Genomic DNA, 22,605 nt, shown 5'->3' on the forward strand with positions numbered 1-22,605 from the left:
GTGCCTGCCCTCTCTGACCTCCTCATCTTAATGCAAGAACAAAGCCTGTCAAGGAACCTTGTCAGTCCAAAGCTGTCGTTTGGTTCAGTTTTTAAAAAAATGTAGATAAAGTTGGTGAGTGATGTACTTTGCAAAAGCTCATATTTTATGTTGCAAACAAGGGCCGAGTGTGGAGAGCTCTTTTCTCACGTAGACCCAGGGCTGGATTAAGGCGCAGGAAACCTGGGCACTAGAAAACAGCAACAATGGGCACCAAAATCAACATTTGTCATTTGTGATCTTAAGCAGCTTGCCGCCTCTGCTATTTTAGTGAAACATTAAAGTATCAACATGTCCGCTCAATCCGTATGAGCCTGAAGCATGATGGAACTGAGACCTATTGGCAAGCGAAGAGAGATTTAATTAATAATGTTTAGAGTTGTGCGACCATGAAGTGTAAAGTGCCTCCTTTCCCATTAATAGTGTTCTTTTTAACATCCTTTACCTAGTGGGAGTCGGTTAGCTCCGATGGCTAGTGTATGATGCCAGTGGTGTGTCCCTGTACTGGCTGTGGTAGCTGATGGAGGGCCTGTCTCCTCACCTTGCCCCATGCCTGCAGAGTGATGCCCCTCAAGCTATAAGTAACCAATTGTCTCTCTCTACTGGATAGAGATGCCTACGGTCCATTGTGGACTATGGCTTATTCCTTAGCAACTGGGGGCTCGGAAGTTCAAATGTCCAATTTGTTTTTTTCAGATCCCCCTTTTCAATGTCATCCGGATAACAAAAATACAGACTCTCCTGCAGAATGCCGGTCAGACTCCCAACCATCGGTAAGAACTTTCCAGGTTCATGCCTGAGCTATTATATCTCTCATTTCTACATATTAAGCATCTCGGAGGTGACATTCGGACCTGTGGCTCTGCTGGCAGCCGGTGCTATGGAAGCCCAGCGCCCCCTCCTGGGCGCAGAGGCTGTCAGCAGCTCAGCCCGATGTGACAGACGAGGTTCTCCTGCCAAATGTGTGTGTTGCCTCCCTCCGCCTCGATTGGTGAGGGTGGGTTGTGAATCACAAATTCCTGCACCCAAAAAAAAATGGCACAGATGAACTTTTAACGCTGTTGGTTTACAGATACCATTAAGGGGAAGTCCTTCACTGTAAAATGGCTGTCGTTATACCTGGCTGTTTCTGGGACAAGCAATCTAACTGCTGTTTTTCCACTGCTTTTCATCCTTTCATGGGACATGCAAGTCAGTGGCCAGGGTATGCGCCCATCCCTAATTGCCCTTTAGAGCAGTTAAGGGCCAAACACGGTTCTCTGCAACTGGAGTCACATGTAGGCTAGGTAAGGGCAGCAGATTTCTATCCCTCAAGGAAGCTAGTGAACCCAGATGGGTTTTTACAACACAAAAGCAAAATCCTGCCGATGCTGGAAATCTGAAGCAAAAACAGAAACAGCTGGAAAAACTCAGCAGGTCTGACAGCATCTGCAGAGAGGGACCCAGTTAACGTTTCGAGTCCGTATGACTCGTCATCAGAGCTAAGGAAATATAGAAAGGAGTTGGAATACCCAACAATTGGTGATAGTCCGGGATTTTATCGGCCCCGTCGTGGTGGGACCGGCCGTGGGAGATTCGTCGGCCCAGCCAAATGTCCATTGACTTCCGGCGGGACTGGACAATCCAGAAAATCCCGCCCATAGTTTCATGGTCACTTGCTTTCAACTCCAGATTTAAAAAAATGAATTCAATGTATTAACTAATTCCACCAGCTAGCTGTTACGATGGGATTTGAACCCTTGTCTCCAGAGCATTAGCTGGGCCTCTAGAATTACTCAGCCAGTGGCCTACCCACGACACCACTCTTCCTTTGTTTCCCCCCCCTTTGCCCCCTGTTTTAGACAAGCCGCTGTTTCTTGTCATGATCTCCTTGTCTTTCGAAAATACAGCATATTGTAAATTCAGACGATGAGAGGGTGGGATTCCGGGCAGGACTGCAAATTCCCGCCTGAAATCAATGGACCTTTTGTTGGTCCATCAAACTTACCGTCACGCCCGCAATGATTCCTGTGGCAGGTGGGACTGGAAAATTTAGGCCATCGTTTTGGCCAGACACCATGCACAGTGTGCAAATGAAACAGGTATGTTTCTGGTCCATGCTTTTAACCTTTAAAAGTTGATATCCAAAGGTCCATTTTCCTTCAGGAGCTTAGAGGGACAGGATCTTTCCTTCCAGTCCAAGCAAACTCGTTTTTACAGCTTAGATTCTGATAATCAATCCTACTATTTGTTGATAGGATTGAAATAAGATCAAAAAAGTTTGAAGTTGTCTTCATCAGCTTTGCCCCCAGGTTAGCCTAAATCCAATTCGTCAATGGCTCATGATCGTTCGGATTCACTCCTGCCAAATTTTGTTGGTTTTGAGATTTTAAAAGCTTGTCTGAGATTTTAGTTTTATTTGAGGGTTATTCTTGCTTGGGGACAGTTTCTTCCTTAAAGACATTTGGAGGAAGTCAACCACGTCACATATGAACGGGCTGCTGAGAATCCTTGATTTCAACCCCTTCTTGTTTCTTCTTTGATTCCGTTTTCGTGATTATGAAACTGAAAGTATTTCTTACTGTTATCAGCTGCTGAGGCCTGAAGATCTGAAATTCCCTCCCTGAACCTCTTTACCTCTCAAGCTATCTATCCTTTTCGACACTCCTTAAAACCAACCTCTTTGACCAAGCTTTTGGGTCATCGGTCCTAAAACCCCCTCGTGTGACACAGTGTGAAACTTGGCTTGATAATGTTCTTGTGAAGCGCCTTGGGACATTTTAAATACAAGGTGTTATACAAATGCAGGTCATTGTTTTATCTTCATTTCTCCACTGCAGCTAGCATTTGCACCTTTGCCCATTTTTTCAATACGTTTCAACTGCTTCTTGTATTCATTTCCAGCGATCCTTCTCACATTGTTCTCCCTAGAGGATGTTGTAGGTGTTGTTCCTCCTTATTGTAGGAGTTCTTATATGTTATAAAACACCGTACTTAGCTTATAGTTCTATTATTTCATTGCCGGCCATTTTGTTAACCCACCGGTGTTTAGCTTGTGCTCGAGAACCTGAGGTGCTGGCTGTATTTGTTCTGCTTGGTATCAAGTGTTGAAAGGTGCTCCACTTATCCTCTGCTGAAGTAAATGATGGAACGACACCCCCTCCCTGATCATCATGATGTTGAAAGGACAGGCCTTTGGATGTGCCTTGCTATAATTTCTTAAAGTGTTCAATCTTTTGTCTTAAACAAACAGGAAGCACACTCTGATTCCACATCTTGTCACTTCATGAACTGGACCATGACCTTTGACAGGGAGATGTGCAACAGTTCTGATGCTGTGCAGGTGAGTCCCTGAATCATTTAACCATGCAGCTTTCTCAAAGACAAGGACCGCGTTTAATTATCAGGAACATTTTACCAGCAGAGCTTTAATTGAAAGAAAGTAGTGATGTTGTTGAGCTCGGAGGCCGGTGGGCCCCTGAGGAAGTAACGAAACCATCAAAATGCCACTAGCGTTCTTTGATATGCAAGTGAGGACTCTATGTTTCTTGAGAGCCCTGCGTTTCTCTATTTCTGGCCTCTTTCCCAACCCTTTGCCCCATCATTGGCGACCATGCCTGTCTAGGCCCTAAGCTCTGGAATTCCCTCTCTAAATCTCGCAGTCTCTCCATCTCTCTCTGTCCTCCTTTAAAATGTTCCTTGTAACCTGCCACTTCCACCAAGTTTTTGGTCTTCCATCTTAATATCTCCTTCCTTGGCACGCTGTAAATTATTTTGCTTGATAACACTCCCACAAAGCGCCTTTGGAATGTTAAAGGCTCTAAATCAATGTTGGTCACTCTGAGCACTTCAACAGATCTGTTCACCTGCCTTTTAATTCAGGACATCATTTCACAAAGTTTTTGTTTTACTTGTGTGTCACTAATATTTTTTGTGGGCATCGCTGGCTAGACCAGCATTTATTGCCCATCCCTAATTGCCCCTGTTCAGAGGGCATTTAAGCCTGGAGTCACATGTAGGCCAGGCAAGAGCAGCAGACTTCCTTCCCTAAAGGGACATTGGTGAACCAGATGGGTTTTTACAACAATCGGCAATGGTCATCATCATGCTTTTAATTCCAGATTTTTATTGAGTTCAAATTTCATCATCTGCCCTGGTTGGATTTGAACCCAGGTCCCCAGGGGCATTACCTTGGGTCTCTGGGTTACTAGTCCAGTGATAATACCACTATGCCACCGCCTCCCCAATAAAGCAATCAATAATCTGGTTGCTGTGTGATTAATCCGATCTTTATCCAAGTGACCTTTATTCACATGACCATTAAATGTTGACAGGAGACAGAATAGTTCCTTCGCTCCTTTCTTTGTTGAATCTTATGTGCACTATTAATATCTGCCATCGCTCAAAACTAACGTGTTATTTTACCCTGCAGAAGATCAGTGTCCTTTCACATCTGCTCAGCAATCTAACAGGTTGGCAGAGTTTAAAGGACAGTGAGAGGCAGAAGGCAGCCAGCAGCCTGCTGCAGGAGATGGAAAGTGCTGTCATAACGGCTGCTGTGGGCTTACTCAAGGAGGGACGCACAAAATGGACAAGCCCCGCCTTAGGTAAAAGCTTCACATTTACCTCATAGGCAGCGAATACTCCAAGACCATCATACCTGATACAAGGGGAAAAGAAACTTCTGTTCTCTTATGGTTGATCCTCCCCCTCCATTTCTAGCACCTACGTAAGAAATAGGAACAGGAGTAGGCCACTCGGCTCCTCACACCTCTCTCCACATAGTAGCAATTCTACTATGGTTGGGTGATCATCTGAACTTACCCCTCCTGTTCCTCCAGAGCCCCTAATATGTTGTCCTTCTACCTACATCGTCAATGTATTCAAATTTCCACTCTGTCTCTCATATTCATGGTCATTTTTTTTCCTGTGACCTGCGTTGCTCAACAGGTGACACAAATTTTCGCTCAGTTGGCTGGACAGCTGGTTTGTGATGCAGAGTGACGCCAACAACGTGGGGTCAATTGCCGTCCTGGCTGAGGTCATCCATGAAGGCCCCGCCTTCTCAACCTCGCCCCTCACTCGAGGTGTGATGACTCTCAGGTTAAACTTACCACCAGTCGTCTCTCTCTAATGAGAGAGCCGCCTATGGTCCTCTGGGACTACAGTGACTTTCACAAAGTTAAGATAATTGACAAAATGACTTAAAGGAGGATTCATTTAATGCAGTGGGTTGTTGTGATCTGGAATGCGCTGCCTGAAAGGGCAGTGGTAATGGATTCAATAGTAACTTTCAGAACTGATTTGGATAAATACATGATTAGGAGAAAATTGCAAGTCTACGGGGAAAGAATAGGGTGTTGGGACTAATTGGAGAGCTCTTTTGAAGAGCCTTTATGGACACAATGGGCCGAGTGGCCTCCTTCTGTGTTGTGGGATTCTAAGATCTTACAACAAGATTGTCCAGCTTCTAGACCACATGAGGCTCCTTAACCCTGGAAATACAGCCATGAAGCACAGGCAGCTCAGTTCTATTTGCACTTGTACATCTCAACCCAGGCCAATACTTAGCCTTTAACATCACTGAAACAGATTATCTGCTCATTATCTCACAGTTATTTGTGGGAGTTTGCGATGTGCAAATTTGGCTGCTGCATTCCCCACATGACAACACTTCAAAAGTGCTTCACTGGATGTAAGGTGCTTTGGGGGTGTCCTAAAGTTGAGAAAGGCCTTATAAAAAATGCGAGTTCTTTCTTCCCTCCATTCCCTGGTTTGTCCTGTTTGAATTTCGTGAGAATTTGGAAAGGACTAGTACTATTGCTTCATTGGCAGGCAAATCCTACACAAAAAGACTAAGATCTCTTTGCCCTCGTCATCTCAAAGGTACTCAAAGCAATGGCAACAACATTTTAACCATCAAGTGTGGCTTGCAGGTCTTCCATGTGACTCATGTACATGACCTACAAAGACCAAACCCTTAAACACTGCTGACTGACAGGATTCATAACTGATACTATGATACCATACAATCCTTGCTTCTTAGTTTCTCATCTCTTCTGTAGCTCTTTTCAACCTTAATGACATCCTGTCTTTCATTTTCACTTCCTCTTTAATAAAGAAAGATGTAATTAAGTGAAATATACAATGAAATTTACTGGACCAGCCTTATAAATACCGTGGCTAGAAAAGCAGGTCAGAGGTTGGGATTTCTGTGATAAGTAACTTACCTCCTGACTCCCTGTCTCCCTGTCCAACGTCTACAAGCTCTCCTACCATTGTAGGTCTTAGATGAGGTTGTCCTTGGTCAGGATTGATAGGGGTTGCCGGAGGCAAGGCTTTTGATAAACTTTACCTTTTATTGAACATTCTACTAACTGTGTACAATACAGGCATAGCATGAGACTTCACATATAACTATCTCTCAGCATACTCTGTTGTCACGTGATATTACATCACTGATGATGTAGACTGTCTATTCACATACTAACATTGACCCTACACATGGCACAAGTCAGGAGTGTTGTATTATCACCACTGATCACCATGCTGTGTAATGGTGTGCAGTGATATCTCAGCGATGAGATCTTGACATTTGTAGGTTTAAATGTGAACCCTTTATTGGTAGTCTTTAACTACTTACAGATCCCAGATACTGCTGTCATGCATGGTGCCACTCTATGCAGGTAGGCTGCTTCCAGAGTGTTCTCTCTAGACTGTTCTCATGTGACTCTATACATCATACTGTCTGCGGTGCTATTCTTCAGTCCCATGTTAACCCTTGCTCTGCCAAGCACCTTTTCATTACAATGGCATGCAGGCACACACAACATCATACAACATCCCCCTTTCTTCTCCGAAGAAAACTTTCCTTTCCAACGGAATATAACTATTTGTAATACAATCTTTACTTGCTATCCACTGCCACTGCCATCTCGAAGGACGAGGGCAGCAGATAGATGGAAACACCACCACCTGGAAGTTCCCCTCGAAGGAAATATATCACCGTTCCTTCACTGTCGCTGGGTCAAAATCCTGGAATTCCCTCCCTAACAGCACTGTGGGTGTACCTACACCACATGGACTGCAGTGGCTCAAGAAGGCAGCTCACAACCACCTTCTCAAGGGCAACTAGGGATGGGCAATAAATACTGGCCCAGCCAGCGAAGCCCACATCCCATGAATGAATTTAAAAGAAACTCCTGCTCCCTCATCTCAAGTCTCTGACTTTATAAATTCAAATGGTCTTGAGGCTTGACAGTTCTTCCACATCTCAGTCAGTCTATGTTTCTAGTAGTCGGTTCTCTCCCAGTTGATTCACCTCTTGCGCTCCTTTGAGTTGCATTTCTCTTTACTAACAACTTTTCTGCTTTTTTCGGACACTGTGGATTTGAACCATCCCTCCCGAGGGGAATGTGCACTCCGTTCATTCCTAGGGAGGACCCAAATTTTCTTTTTCCGTCATGGTCCACTACGTTCTTGCTGGAGATAGATGTTTCGCCAATGGAACCTTCATTTCCACCTGTTTCACCATCTCAGCCGAACGCATGTTTGCTGTTTTATTTTCAAATCATTTTGCAAGCTTATGAATCTTTTCATTCAGCTCACCTTTTCCTTCTTCTAGTTCCTTCTGCTTGCCTAGGTCGATACTGGTTGGTCTGTCCAGTTTCACTTCCTTTTTGTAACTTTGTAGCAGAATTAGGAAAGCTAATAGAATGTTATTGTTTAATGCGAGAGGAATTGATTACAAAAGTCGGGAGGTTATGCTTCAGTTGTACAGATTGTTGGTGAGACCACTTCTGGAGTATTGTGTACAGTACTGGTCTCCTTATTTAAAGAAAGATGTAAATGCATTAGAAGCAGTTAAGAGAAGGTTTACTAGACTAATACAAGGAATGGGCGGGTTGTCTTATGAGGAAAGGTTAGACAGGTTAGGCTTGTATCCACCGGAATTTAGAGTAAGAGGCGACTTAATTGATAACTTCTTATTTAAATATCTGAAGAAATTCTCACTGTCCTTGCTCACCTTGTTATCTGAGCTGTTTCTTTTTGCTCTGTGCAATTTTTGCACTTGTGCTCACTGCCTTTGTGATCTGACCATTTTTAAAATCTTTTTATGCGTCATTCGGGAGCCTTGCAATGGGCTTCCACTCACTCTGGTGGATTCCTCAACATCTAAGCCTGGAGTGAAGCATCTTGAATTCTTTCTTCAAGTTTTCTTCTTAGCTGCACGTCTCTCTGGTTATGCTTCTGCTGCTCTTAGCTTATCATACCTCGGGATCCTGTTCTGGGCTCATCATTTAAAATACCACCCTTCATATTACCGCTGCTGCTCACCATGTTGTATTATGTTGCCAGCTGTGGTGGCCTAATGATGAAATCCTGGGACTTGTATGCTTAAAACATGAACCATTTATTGTTAATCTAACTATTTACAGATCCTCAATGTTGTCTTGCATGGTGCTGCTGCCATGCAAGTAGGCTGCTTCCCGAGTGTTCTCTCTAGACTGTTCCCATGTGACTCCATACATCATACCGTGAGCGGTGCTATTTTTCAATACCACGTTAACTTTGGCTCTGCTGAGCACCTTTACATTACAATGGCATGAGGGCACCCACAATACCATACAATAAGGAGTGTGATGGAATACTCTCCACTTGCCTGGATGAGTGCAGCTCCAACAGCACTCGCCAAGCTCAACACCATTCAGAGCAAATCAGCCCACTTGATCAGCACCCCCATCCACTACCTTAAACATTCGCTCCCTCTACCTTTGGCACACTAAGATTCATTATAGAGGATACAAGTAACAACTTGGAAATAGCCGTGAATCAGGAATGGTAACCCCCAGGATGTTGATAGTGGGGGACTCAGCAATGGTAATGCCATGGAATGTCAAGGGGCAGTGTGTTCCACCCTCAAAATACACTGCAGCAACATGCCAAGATTTCTTCAACATCGTCTTCCAAACCCACGACCTCTAACAACTAGAAGGACAAAGGCAGCGAGAGCATGGGGACACCACCACTTGCAGGTTTGCCTCTGAGCCACTCATCAGGTGGCATTTAGTGGAGCCCGCCAGAGTGGGCAAGATGGAAGGGGCAAGAGTACCCGCAACTGATTCCCAGCATCAGGAAAACACCCCCTCACCAGTCAACCCCTCCCTGTGATTTCTGTCTGGCCCCACTCCCAAATGGCCAGGGATCCAGCAGCAATCATCGCTGCGGACCACAGATCATTACTGGCAGCAACCATTGTTTCCAACGGCACAGCCGACAATGGAGAACTACTGCCCTCTGTTTTCCATGCTCTGAGGGGGGGGCCTTGCTTATGTGTGGGGGGCCTGACTTTGGCCAGTTAAGTGCCTGAGCACACTTAAGTGGCATCAGGCCTCCAGAAATGATGAAGGGTTCCCCTCGGTCCTCCAACCAGTTGCGAGGAATGGGGGGGTGGGTGAGCAGGGGGAGCAGTTGGGGGATGGGCAGGAGACCTCTGTCACAGGAACTAAATTCAGCTCATCATCAGAAGTCACTTATTGGCATTCCTTCATCATTGCTGGATTAAAATCCTGGAACTTCCTCCTTAACAGCACTGTGGGTATACCTACGCCATGCAGGCTGCATCGGTAAAAGGCAGCGGCTCACTAGCCCTTTCTCAAAGGTCATTGGGCCTTGCCAGAGAGGCCCACAACACGTGCATGAATTCAAAAGAAAATCCCTGAAAATTGACCCAAGTTCCCAGTTTGCTCGTAATGTTACGTTTCCACGTTATCAGTTTTGTCACATTAGACGGCCGGCGTTTTACTGTTTTACATCCGCATGTAACAATTAGTAAGTTATTGAAGGCAAAATGGTTGCAAATCTGTGGGGCGCCATTCCTGGCAATCGTGCCAAGAATTTGCCAGCCAGTCCCCCTGGCACTGACTCCACTAAGGTTTTGTTTTTTGTTCCCCAGAGTGCCCATGCCACTATCCCCTTACTCAGCCATAGATCTTATCCCTACCATCTATCAGAGTGGGCGTGGGCTGCAGATGCCCATTTCACAGGTCTCTCCCTCCCCGTACCCTCATTCACTGACCCCTGCCGCTGATATTTAATGCTACTTCTGTGGAAACTTCAATCTTCAGAGGGTTCAGGGAGCAACCTTGACCTTGCACTCACCCCCACCACTCAGTGAGACTCATTTGCAGCATTTGGAAGCTCCACATTACATAAGACTACATAGGATACATGGCGCAGAAACAGGCCATTCAGCCCAACCAGTCCATGCCTGTGTTTCTGCTCCACTCGAGCCTTCTCCCATCTTTCCTCATCTAAATTTACCATCCTAACCCTCTATTCCCTTCTCCCTCATTTGCTTGTCTAGCTTTGCCTTGCATATATACCATTCACTTCAACCAGTCTCTGTGGTTGTGAGTTCCACATTCTCATCACTCTCTGGGTAAAGGAGTTTCTTCGGAGTTCCCTATTCAATTTCTTGGTGACTATCACGTATTGATGGCCTCTAGGTATGCTCTTCCCCACAAGGGGGAACAGTCTCTCTATATTCACTCTAACAAAACGTTTCCTAACTTTAAAGTCCTGTATTAAGTCACCCTGCAACCCTCTTCTTTCAAGAGAGAAGAGACCCAGCCTATTAATCCTTTCATGGTATGTATACCCACACATTTCTGGTTTTGTAAATCTTAGCTGCACCCTGCCCAGTGCTTTTTTATAATGTGGCAACCAGAACTGCACACAATACTCTAAGTGTAGCCTAATCAAAGTTCGATGCACCTTCCTTTGGCAGTGCATATCACCTTCCAGACATGTGTTGGGATCTATAAGGATGAGGAAAGCGGGAAATTCAATCAAAGCAAGTGCACACTCCATCTGCATTAATATAGCGACTTTCACAACCTAAGCATGTCCCAAAGCACTTTTCAACCAAAGGAGGATGTTTCAAAGTGAGGTCACTGTCATAACTTACGGAAACAAGACCTTCGGGAAGGTTCATGAAATTTACACTGGACAAACCGTCGATTGAAGGAGAGAAAGAACTTGCATTTTCATGGCACCTGTCACAGCCTCAGGATGTCCCAGAGTGTTTTACAGCCATTTGAAGTATGATACTATTGTAGCGTAGAAAATTTGGCAGCCAATTTACGCGCAGCCATCTCCCACAAACAACAATGTGATATTGACCAGGTAACCTGTTTTTTTTTTAATGATGTCGATTGAGGGATAAATATTGGCTAGGATACCAGGGAAAACTCCCCTACTCTGCTTCAAAATAGTACGACAGGGTCTTATACCTCCGTTTGAATGTAATGCCTCATCCCAAAGCCGACACCTCCAACTATGTAGCAATCTCTCAGCATGGTACAGGAACATCATACTAGAAAACCAACCTGTGTACAGGGCTTTGGTGAGACCACATCTGGAATACTATGTGCAATTTTGGTCTCCGTAATTATGGCAGGATATGCTTACAATGGAGGCGGTACTGCGAAGGTTCACTAAATTGCTCCCTTTGATGACAGAATTGCCCTATGGTGAGAGGCTGAGTAAATTGGGTCTATATTTTCTAGAGATTAGAAGAATGAGAGGTGACGTCATTGAAACATACAAGATTCTGTTGGGGTTTGATAGGGTAGACACTGCGGGACTGTTTCCGCTGGTCGGGGAGTTTAAACACGGGTGCACAGTCTCAGGATAAGGGTCCAATCATTTAGGACTGAGATGAGGAGAAATGACTTCACTGAAAGGGTTGCGAACCTTTGGAATTCTCTACCCCTGAGAGTTGTGGATGGTCCATCGTTCAATATGTTTAAGGCTGGGACAGACAGATTTTTGTTCTCTCAGGGGATTAAGGGATATGGAGGGGGAGGGGATGGGGGGCAGGGGGCAGGCATGAAAGTGGAGTTGAAGCTGAAGATCAGCCATGATCGTATTGAATGGTGGGAGCAGGCTCGATGGGCCGTGTGGTGTACTCCTGTCCCCATCTCTTGTGCTCTGAAATCTCTGGACTGGGATGTGAATGAACAATCTTCTTGACTCAGTGTGTCAGTCAGAGGCAAGAACACTACCACCTCAGTGTCACATTTGACACCTTCAAAGTGTCGTAAGGTAAGAGCAGAGACTTCGCCATTCAACACAGCCAAATGGGAGATGAAAATCAGGTCAGGATGAAACATTTCAAGATTCCGAACCTTTTCTGAACCCTTCACTCGGCTCCTGTCAGAGCAATGGTTAAGAGTTGAACAGGCCTGCCGGTTAAATTCCACTCCTAAAGGAGAAACATTAACCTTGAGTGTCCACCATAAGCACAACTGCACAAATGTGGCATTAAATTCATTTTTGCTTATTCCCATCAGATTTCGAAATAGGTTTCATTAAAAGGGACAACATCACAGGAAGTGACACCATGATATTACAAGCCAAAGGGGACACAGTGAGCGTTTACCCCAGCACGGTTATTGGTGATGACGCCTCTGGTATATTTCTCCTTTATTTATCTGCAATCGTGATTGCGTTACAGAAATAACTTTTAAACTTTTCCACGTGGGGCATGTAGCGTTATTATAATGCTATAATACCTTGGGATAATTTACTGTACAGGGCACCGATCACTCATAAAGGATTGGATAAACACGTTGTGGGCTCATTTATTAAGACTAGGCATGGGAGAACAGTTATACATTGACATCAGAGCTGTGCGTGTTTGTGTGTGTAATCTGCTCAAAACAAAAGTGAAACCAAGACTGGATCACATGACATGTTTCTTTCTAGTGATGTCATGCTGATATCCTTTAAAAGGCACATTACATCAGGGGCCACATGCCCCTGTGACACACGGCCGGGTTCCCCTGCCAATAATGTTGTCCTAACTGGAACTGTCTCCATACGTTGATAAAACCCTGGAGAACACGTTCCAAACAGGGACACATCTTGGTGCCCTGTCCTGAAACTATCAATGAACTCCTGGGAACACCCCTTATAAATGAGTGACACACCTTCCTTAGTAAATCCACACCAAATTCATGTCTTCTTGCAGCAGCAAGAACTTGCATTTATATAGTGCTTTTAATGTAGTAGTGAAGATGCTTCACTTGAACATTAGCGAATATGATTTGACACTGAGCCACGTAAGGAGATATTAGGACAGGTGACCAAAGGCTTGGTCAAGGAGGTAGATTTTAAAGGGCAGCTTAGTGGAGGAGAGAGAGGTGGATTGATGTGAGACAGAGTGAATTCCAGCACTTGAGGTCCAGACAGCTGAAGGCACGCTCGCCGATGGTGGCACTAATAAAATCAAGGTCAGAATTGGAGGAGTGTAGAGATCTTGAAGGGTTAAAGGGCTGGAGGAGGTTATAGAGATAGGGAGAGATGAGGCCATGAACGCGATGAAGCTAGACCAGAAGCCAAAGTAGATAAATGTTTGGGATTTTAACTAATAGCACCCTGCGTGATTTCATCCTGTATATTTTGCTTTACTGATCTGATCTTCCTCGGTCTCTTCTCTGTAATGGCAGTTACACTTGTCTTTATATCCTACCGTGATATGAACTCCAACATAGATGCAAATTTGGTGGAGGAAGAACACAAAAACCACAGAAAACTCAGAAAACCACAGAAGAGCCAGTTTTGTTCAAAGGTGGTAACTGTGACAAAAGGGAACAGGAAGTTACATAAACTGAATGGAACTGTTAATATTACTTTCGAGGGGATTCAAGGGAAAGAGGTCAGTTGTTGGATATATTCTTAACAGATTAATTAGATTTCTGTAAATCACTAACTTGTGTTATCAATCTGGGGGAGACAGTGGCATTGTGGCAGTGTCACTGGGCTAGTGACCCAGAGGTCCAGGCTATTGCTCTGGGGACACGGGTTCCAATCCCACCATAGCAGCTGGTGGAATTTAAATTCAGAATCTGGAATATGAAGCTAGTCTCAGTGATGGTGACCACGAAACTATCATTGACTGTCATAAAAACCCACCTGGCTCACTAATGCCCCTTTAGGGAAAGAAATCTGCTGTCCTTACCCGGTCTGGCCCACATGTGACTCCAGGCCCACAGTGATGTGGTTGACTCTTAACTGCCCTCTGAAATGGCTGAGTGAGCCACTCGGTTCAAGGGCAATTAGGGATGGGCAATAAATTCGGGCCTTGCCAGTGACACCACCTTAAGAATTAAGGTGAAGTTTAAGGATTAAAAAATAACTCGGTGCTGCACTGTCAGAGGTGTTGTCGTTTGGACAAGACTTTAGTCCTATAACTTGCGTAACATCAGAAAGAGAGACTTGCATTTCTATATCCCCTTTCACAACATCAGGGTACGCCTAAAGTGCTTTGCAGCCAGCGAAATCTAGGAAAACAGCAGCCAATTTACTCGCAGCCAGCTCTCACAAACACCAATAGGATCACCTGTTTTAGGAACCCTGGTTGCGGGAAGAAATGTTGGACAAAGGCATTGGCAAAGTCTCCCCTGCTCTTTTTGGAAATAGAGCCATGGGATCTTTTGCATTGGCCTGAGGGGGCAGAACTGGTCATGCTTTGGCGTCTCATCTGAACAACGGTGCACTTCCAACAGTGCAGCTCGAAAACTGAGTAAGCCTAGATTCTGTGCTTTTTTTAAAAATTTCTGCAGCGGGACTTGAACCCACAGTCTTTTGAACTCAGGAGTGTCAACGCTACCCGCAGGCCATGCTGACACCAAGGGCGGAATCTTCCATCCTGAAGCCCAGGTTCAGTGGTGGGAGCAGACATCGGAGTGTTTTCCACTGGGGAGGGCCAGCTGACCGGGCGCCATCTTGCTGTTAGCGGCCACGTGGAACATGGTGAAACTTGTGGCAGGGGTGGTCAGGAAGTTGCAGTCCCCACCATTACCTCAGTGGGGGAGGGAGGGGGAGGGAGGGGGCGGGGTTTGTTGAAGAAGGTCTGGGTGCCATATTTAAAGGGCACCCGGGCAGCCCTGCACTATCCCTTCCACCTTTGTCTGGGTCCCGCTCTACTCTTCTCCACCGCCACCACCCTCCCCCCCACCCCGAACCCTTCCTTGGTCTGTCCTCCACGCGACTTGCACTGTGACCACCCAGTTTCGAGCAAAGGTTGACATTTACAGACGCTCCCAAAGAGGGGACAACGCAACGGCAGCTCACCCGCTCATCGTGGAAGAGGTCTACCTGGCCAGGTGCGCGCCACTTTTATGTGCAGTTGTGAGAGTGAGCATTCCAATTTCTCACTTTATTTGGAGGGGGAGCTTGCGTCAGTGAGATAGCCTCTTAATGAGCATGCATGAGATGCTAATGCATGTAAATGGGCTTCGTAACATTGTTCGTCGGGAAGCTTTAACCCGCCTTTAAAGTCTTGACAACGGAATTGCTACTGTTCATCCTGACATTGGGAAACTGGTTTACGGCCTCACGCTAAATTAAGTTCCCTTGCCCGCCGTGCTTCTAGTCGCTCGCGGAACCGGAAGATTCTGCCCTATGAGTCCAATTGTGCTTTGGTTTTTTTCTATTATTTGTCCATAGGGTGTGAGTGTCGCTGGCAAAGCCAACATTTATCGTCCATCCCCCAATTGCCCTTCAGGAGGCGGTGTTGAGCTGCCTTCTTAAGCTGCTGCTGCTGGTACACCCACGGCGCTGTGAGGGAGAGTGTTCCAGGACTTTGACCCCGTGACAGTGAAGGAACAGCGATATCATTCCAAATCAGGGTGGCAAGTGGCTTGGAGGGGAACTTGCAGGTGGTGGTGTGCCCATGTCTCTGCTGGCCCTTGTGCTGGGCGGCAAGAGGTGTCTGGTCTGCAAGAAGCTGTCGGAGGGGCTTTGCTGAGCCACGCTCTGCAACGCTTAATGGAAATTGTTTCTTTCCTGCAGGAAGGCGTCACCAGCGGGGGGAGAGTTTGCGCCTTTTGGAAGACATTAACAGAAGGAGGCTACTGGTCTACAGCAGGCTGCCAACTCAGGGTTTCGAATGATACGCACATAGAATGCAGCTGTAGTCACCTGTCCAGCTTTGCCGTGCTAATGGCTCTCCATGAGATAACGGTAGAAAAAAAAAACTCCCATTACCATTAAACCATGTGCAGGTCACTAAGGGGATGTGTCCACAAGCAGCCACTATGGACTGCTTAGGAGTAGCAATAAATAGATAGGTAATTGGCTAATGAAAAATCATCATGATGGCAGGTGCCAAATTTTGATGATACCAAGTAAAACAAGTTATCACAATTCATCACATAGTCGCAGACAACTAAAATAAGGTGCAAAATAAAAGGATTGCACATTTATCAACATCTCAGTATACAAATAATTACGATGCTTTGCAAGATGCGGATCACCTTAATACGCAGGATAAAAGTGAAAGGTCGCCTGCATGCTGCAGTTTGTACTAAAATCCATTGATCACATGTTGTCAGGTTAAGTCCATTAAATTCGCAGTCATTTACAGATCACCAGTCACTCGGTTGTGTGGGTTGATGCACAGACCTTGAACGGACCCTGTCTGACCTGCCAATGTTCACTATGCATATCTCAAGGCATCAACACTTGGAGATAGCACTTCATTTCTCCACATTAGGAAGAACATAGGAGCAGTCCATTCAGCCTCTCGAACATGTTCTACATCTAGATCATGATTGGCCTGTATCCCAACTCCATCTACCCACTCTGCTTCCATAACCCTTAATAGCCTTGCCTTACAGAAAAAAACTTTATCAACATCAGTTTTTAACATTTTCAGTTGACATCCCGGCTTCTACAGCATTTGAGGGAGAGAGTTCCCGATTTCCTGTAACTTTTCTGGGCAGAAGTGCTTCCTAATATTACTGCTTAATTTTTAGCTTTAATTTTAAGGTTATGTTCCTTTGTTCTGGGCTCCTCCCACCAGAGAAAATAATTTTTTCCCGTTTCTATCCGATCAAATTCTTTAATCATCTCAATTAGACCACCTCTCAATCTTCGATTCCCAAGGGAATGCAAGGCTGGTCTACGATCGCCCCCCCCTCTCCGTTTAGTGAATGCTGGTGAATCTGCTGTTGCACCCTCTTCCAAGGCCAAAACATCTGACTTGCTGAGTGTGGCTGGAACTCTCCTATCAGTGAGTCACAGCCTGTTAACATTGCTTTAATCCCCGACATTATTTTCGGTTCTCGATTACATATACGCAAAATAAAATTACTTTGCTCACAACAATTTGTTTCGGATCTTAGATTTTTCTGTAGTTCCACCCATTACTCCCTAATGCTTTCTCTGCAATTCTCAACTGGTCAAAATTAACTCAACAGAAAAAGTATAGGGGTAAATATTCAGGAGAGAACACACGAGGTAGGAGTTCATTTTTGTCACTACTTCCAGTGATACTTGGAATCACAGAATGGTTTCGGCGCAGGAGGAGGCCATTCAGCCCATCGTGTCTGTTCCGGCTCTCTGCAAGAACAACTCACCTAGTCCCGCTCCTCTGCCGTTTCGCTGTAGCCCTGCAAATTTTTTCTCTTCAGATACTTATCCAATCCCCTTTTGAACCCTGCAACTGAATCTGCCCCCATCATACTCTCAGGCAGTGCATCCCAGATCTTAACCACTCGCTGCACTAAAAAAGCTTTTCTCCTGGCGCAGTTGCCTCTTTTGCCAATCACCTTGAACCTCTGGTTCTCGATCCTTCTGCCAACGGAAACAGTTTATCCCGATCTACTCTGTCCAGACCCCTCATGATTTTGAACTACTCTGTCAAATCGCCTCTTAACCTTCTCCAAGGAGAACAACCCCACCTTCTCCACTCTATCTATGTAACTAAAGTCTCTCACCATGAACCATTCTGATAAATCTTTCCAGCACTCTCTGTAATGTATTCACAGGCTTCCTAAAGGAGTGCGGTGCCCAGAACTGGACACAATACTCCAGTTGAGGCCAGGCCAATGTTTTATGTATGTTTATCATGCATTTAAGGGAACTGATTCCAAATATAATTGGCGTGTGTAAAGGATACATATTGTTCAATAGTGATATTAATAACAGATGTCTCAAAGTGAAGGAAGGCCATGTGAGAATGTTAACTATTAACTGCTGATATCAGGTCATTTAAACCAAATACAATTCTAATTTAAGAAGTACAATCGTGTGACATGATCATACAGACACACACACACACACACCCACACATACACAGACAAACACACACACACCCAGACACAGAAAAATACATGCAGACACACATACAGGCACACCCGAGGCTCGGAAAATCACACAGACACAGATACAGACACAGAGACACACACACAGACACAGACCACAAACACAGACACAGACGCACAGACACGTACAGACAAACATGGTCACACAGACACATACAAACCAATACTGGCAAAGTAGAAATAAGCTCTCACACAAGCAATCACACCAACAGGGATAACTTGCACATACACAAAAGATCGAGGCACACAACATCAAGTCCAATAGATATTGCAATAGTACAGCGGTAAAAATTCAGAAAAGGTCCTGCAGCCACGTTTAACATTAGCCATTTGGAGTAATGCAGCCTTGGCAATGTTTAATCTGTTTTCAATTGCTTCCTTTACTCCATAGGATCCACTCCATAACTCCATTCTCAGCTGGATCACCTTTCTCGGGTTGCCCATATCCTTGTTGTGCCTTCTGGCATCAATAGGCACCTTCTTCTGCTGCCAGTCCATTCAGAACCTAAACACCACCATCCGAGCACACTTGTGCCTGAGTCTATTCCTGGCGGAGACGCTTTTCCTGATAGCGATATTCATTAATACACAGACGGTAAGATTCTTTATATTCATCTACAAGCTGCAGACAACGTCTTACCAGCAGTTTTGTTTAAAATTTGAATTTAGATCCATGCTGTATAATTTCAGAATATTAATTTAAATTCTCAAGACATCCTAACATACATGGAAGATCTGTATTAACCCATTGTACATACCAGTATGACCACGGAAAATTGGAAATGGATTTTAAAATATAGTTTGTAGAGGTTAGCAATACTGCATTAAAGTAGCTGCTGTTTACATATACATATTTACATATCACCTTTTAAAATTCTACCTCTTCAATGGCCGGGCAGACCTGTTATGAACACTGGCAAATTGTTTCTGTAAAAGGACCCAAGCTTGGGTCGCAACCCCCCCCCTACCCCAAACCCCCCCAACACCCCCTACCCCAAAACCCCCCCAACACCCCCTACCCCAACACCCCCAACCCTCCCCCTCCAAACCCCCCCAACCCCCCCTACCCCAACCCACCCAACACCCCCTACCCCAACCCCCCCAACACCCCCTACCCCAACACCCCCAACCCTCCCCCTCCAAACACCCCCAACACCCCCTAACCCAACTCCCCCAACCCTCCCCCTCCAAACACCCCCAACACCCCCTACCCCAACCCACCCAACACCCCCTACCCCAACCCCCCCAACCCTCCCCCTCCCCCAACCCCCCAACCCTCCCCCTCCAAACACCCCCTAACCCAACCCCCCAACACCCCCTACCCCAAGCCCCCCAACCCCCAACCCTCCCCCTCCAAACACCCCCAACACCCCCTAACCCAACTCCCCCAACCCTCCCCCTCCAAACACCCCCAACACCCCCTACCCCAACTGCCCGTACCCCAACCCGCCCAACACCCCCGCTAACCACCCCCCTACCCCAACCCCCCCAAACCACCCCCTAACCTGCCCCAAACCACCCTCCAACTTGCCCCAAACCACCTTTTCCAAATCCCCCAAACCACCCCCCAACCCCAACCCCACCAAACCACCCCCCTACCCCCCCATCCCAACCCCCCCAACCACCCCACTACCCCAACCCCCCACTCCAAACCACCTCCACAAACCACCCCCCTACCCAAACTACACCCCTACCCCAACCCCCCCAAACCACCCCCCTACCCCAACTCCCCCACCCCTCAACCCCACCAAACCACCCCCCAACCCCAACCCCACCAAACCACCCCCCAACCCCCCCATCCCAACCCCCCCAACCACCCCACTACCCCAACCCCCCACTCCAAACCACCTCCACAAACCACCCCCCTACCCAAACTACACCCCTACCCCAACCCCCCCAAACCACCCCCCTACCCCAACTCCCCCACCCCTCAACCCCACCAAACCACCCCCCAACCCCAAACCCCCTCCACCCAACCCCCCCAACCCCCCCTTACCCCAAAACCCCTCTCCCTCAACACCCCGCCACCAACCACCCCTCCCCCCAACCCCCCCGGTCCCCCAATGGGGACTTGGAATTCTCTGCCCCAGAGGGCTGTAGGTGCTCACTCAGTGAGTATATTCAAGACTGAGAGCGATAGATTTTTTTAGACTCTTAAGGGGAAGCAAGGTTATGAGAATCAAGTGGGATAAAGTGGAGACGAGGCTGAAAATCAGATCTTATTGAATGGCAGAGAAGGATTGAGGAGCAGTGCGGCCTTTCCCTGCTCCTTATATTCCTCAATGCTGTGCACTAAATCTCCTTGTGGGTTACATTCTCCAGGTGATTAGAACTGGAGGACTTAATAATAACAATAAGGTTTAATAATTAAGCAGCCTGATCAATTGGCCTTTGGGTTTACAGCTTGATTTTAGATGTGTGGAAAGCACTTAGTAGACACCCTTGTAAAGTTTCATCTTTGGTTAAAAACAAAACAATTTGAGTGGTTTGGGACTGGAAATGGCAGTAATAATAAATTGGGTACCTTGGGTTGTGTGGGTAAAGGCATCACTTAGTGTTGTGTTGAATTATATAAACCAGGAGGCCATGTGATTCGTCCCTGGGTGTGTACTTGATCTCAGTCCCCGGACAGTAGGTAGGCTGGTAAACTCTAGGCAAGTGAGGTCAAGAGTCAGACAACGCTCCCATTCCTGATGAAAAGCAGATGCATGAACGATACCCGCTGTCTGCTACCCTCTATCAACAACAACTCGCATTTGTGTAGCAGCTTTAACTTGGCAAGACACCCCAAGGTGCTTCATGGTGGCTTTATTCGACACCAAGCCACATTAGGTGATATTAGGGCGAGGGGGCATTCAGCTTAGTTTATAGAAGAATCTTAAAGGAGGTGAGGGAGGTAGCGAGGCAGAGAGGCGTAGGGAGGGAATTCCAGAGCCTGCCGGCAAGACAGCTGAAGGTATGGCCACCAATAGTGGAGCGAAGGAAACAGGGATGTACAAAAAGCCAGAATTGGAGGAGCACAGAGATCTCTGAGAGTCGCAGGGCTGGAGATTAATACTTAATACCAAGGTTTGTTCATTCAGGCTGGACAGTTGAGTGAGCAATTGAGTAATGGGCAGAACACATCTGACTGCCGCCCAGGACAAGTTGATTGGGGCTTCCAGGATGGGACAGGTAACACATCCAGGCTGAAATGAAAACAGAAAATTCTGCAAGTGCTCAACAGGTCAGGTAGCACCGGCGAGAGGAGGAACAGAGTTAACACTTTAGGCTGATGACATTTCATGGTGGAGTCATTGATCTGAAACATTAACTCGAACTCACTCTCCAATGAGGCTGCCAGATCTGTTGAGAATTTGCAGCAGAGTGTCATTGAATGGGTAAAGCGCAGAAGAAGGCCATTTAGCCCACTGAGTCTGTGCTGGCTCTCTGTGAAGGAGCAATTTACCTCGTGCCAAGTCCCAGCTTCTGCACATTCACCTTGTTCAGATAATAATCTAATTCCCTCTTGAATGCCTCGATTGAACCAGCCTCCACCGCGCTCTCGGGCAGCGCATTCCAGACCCTACCAGTCGCTGTGTGAAAAGACTGCTTTTATTTCAGATTTCCAGCATCAGCAATATTTTGCTTTTTTTTTAAAAAAAAATTGTTCATGGGTTGCAGCTGTTGCTAGGCCAGCATTTATTTCCCACCCCCCCCAGAGGGCATTTAAGAGTCAATCACGTTGCTGTGGGTCTGGAGCCAGATTCCCTTCCCTAAATGGCATTTACAGATGGGTTTTTATAACAAGCAGCAATGATTTCATTGTGAAACTTTTTTCATTCCAGATTTTTCATTAAAGTTGAATTTCACCATCTATTGCAGTGGGATTTGAACCCAGGTCTCCAGAGTATTACCCTGAGTCTGTGGAATAGTGAAAATACAACCACACCACAGCCCCCCCTCTTCTTGTGTATGGTTGTAATTCCCTGTCATGCTAGTTGATGGTGTATTAACATCACAAGACAACGAGAGTAGAGGGGTCAAGCCTGTCACATTAACCAAGCTCCCAGTGCCGACAATCTTGTAACTTATTGAAATGAACTATTATTGCTGCTGTTTAGGTTTTCTGTCGCACTGTTGCTGGTTGTTTACACTACTTGCTCCTGGTGGCCTTTGCCTGGATGTGTCTGGAAGCTGTCCAGCTCTGTCTCATGGTGCTTAACCTCAAGGTGGTGAACGTCTCCCGCACCCATGTCATTCAAAGGAAGCTCATGTTCCTCATCAGCTACGGGTGCCCGGCGGTGATTGTGGTCGTGTCTGCTGCAGTCAACGCCAAAGGCTACGGGACTGACAAACTGTGAGTGGAGAGACTACCTGAGCAGCCATTGCATTTTGGGGTAGTGCATGTGTAAAGGCAGTGTGGAGGGAA

The 22,605-nt window shown here is 46.2% G+C and overlaps 1 protein-coding gene across 1 annotated transcript in view; it reads left to right on the forward strand.

The window, feature by feature from the left end:
• The window catches only part of LOC121271176 (adhesion G protein-coupled receptor E3-like), a 72,006-nt gene that overhangs the window by 28,425 nt on the left and 20,976 nt on the right, over positions 1-22,605 (forward strand). Inside the window, exons 4-11 of the mRNA XM_041176939.1 lie at positions 736-812; positions 3,272-3,361; positions 4,451-4,625; positions 12,375-12,494; positions 13,533-13,741; positions 15,880-16,050; positions 18,586-18,789; positions 22,298-22,533. Of these exons, the coding sequence (XP_041032873.1) occupies positions 736-812; positions 3,272-3,361; positions 4,451-4,625; positions 12,375-12,494; positions 13,533-13,741; positions 15,880-16,050; positions 18,586-18,789; positions 22,298-22,533 (1,282 nt within the window). The remainder of the gene's footprint in view (positions 1-735; positions 813-3,271; positions 3,362-4,450; positions 4,626-12,374; positions 12,495-13,532; positions 13,742-15,879; positions 16,051-18,585; positions 18,790-22,297; positions 22,534-22,605) is intronic.

The sequence above is a fragment of the Carcharodon carcharias genome, chromosome 30, assembly GCF_017639515.1.
Source record: "Carcharodon carcharias isolate sCarCar2 chromosome 30, sCarCar2.pri, whole genome shotgun sequence".
Taxonomy (NCBI): domain Eukaryota; kingdom Metazoa; phylum Chordata; class Chondrichthyes; order Lamniformes; family Lamnidae; genus Carcharodon; species Carcharodon carcharias.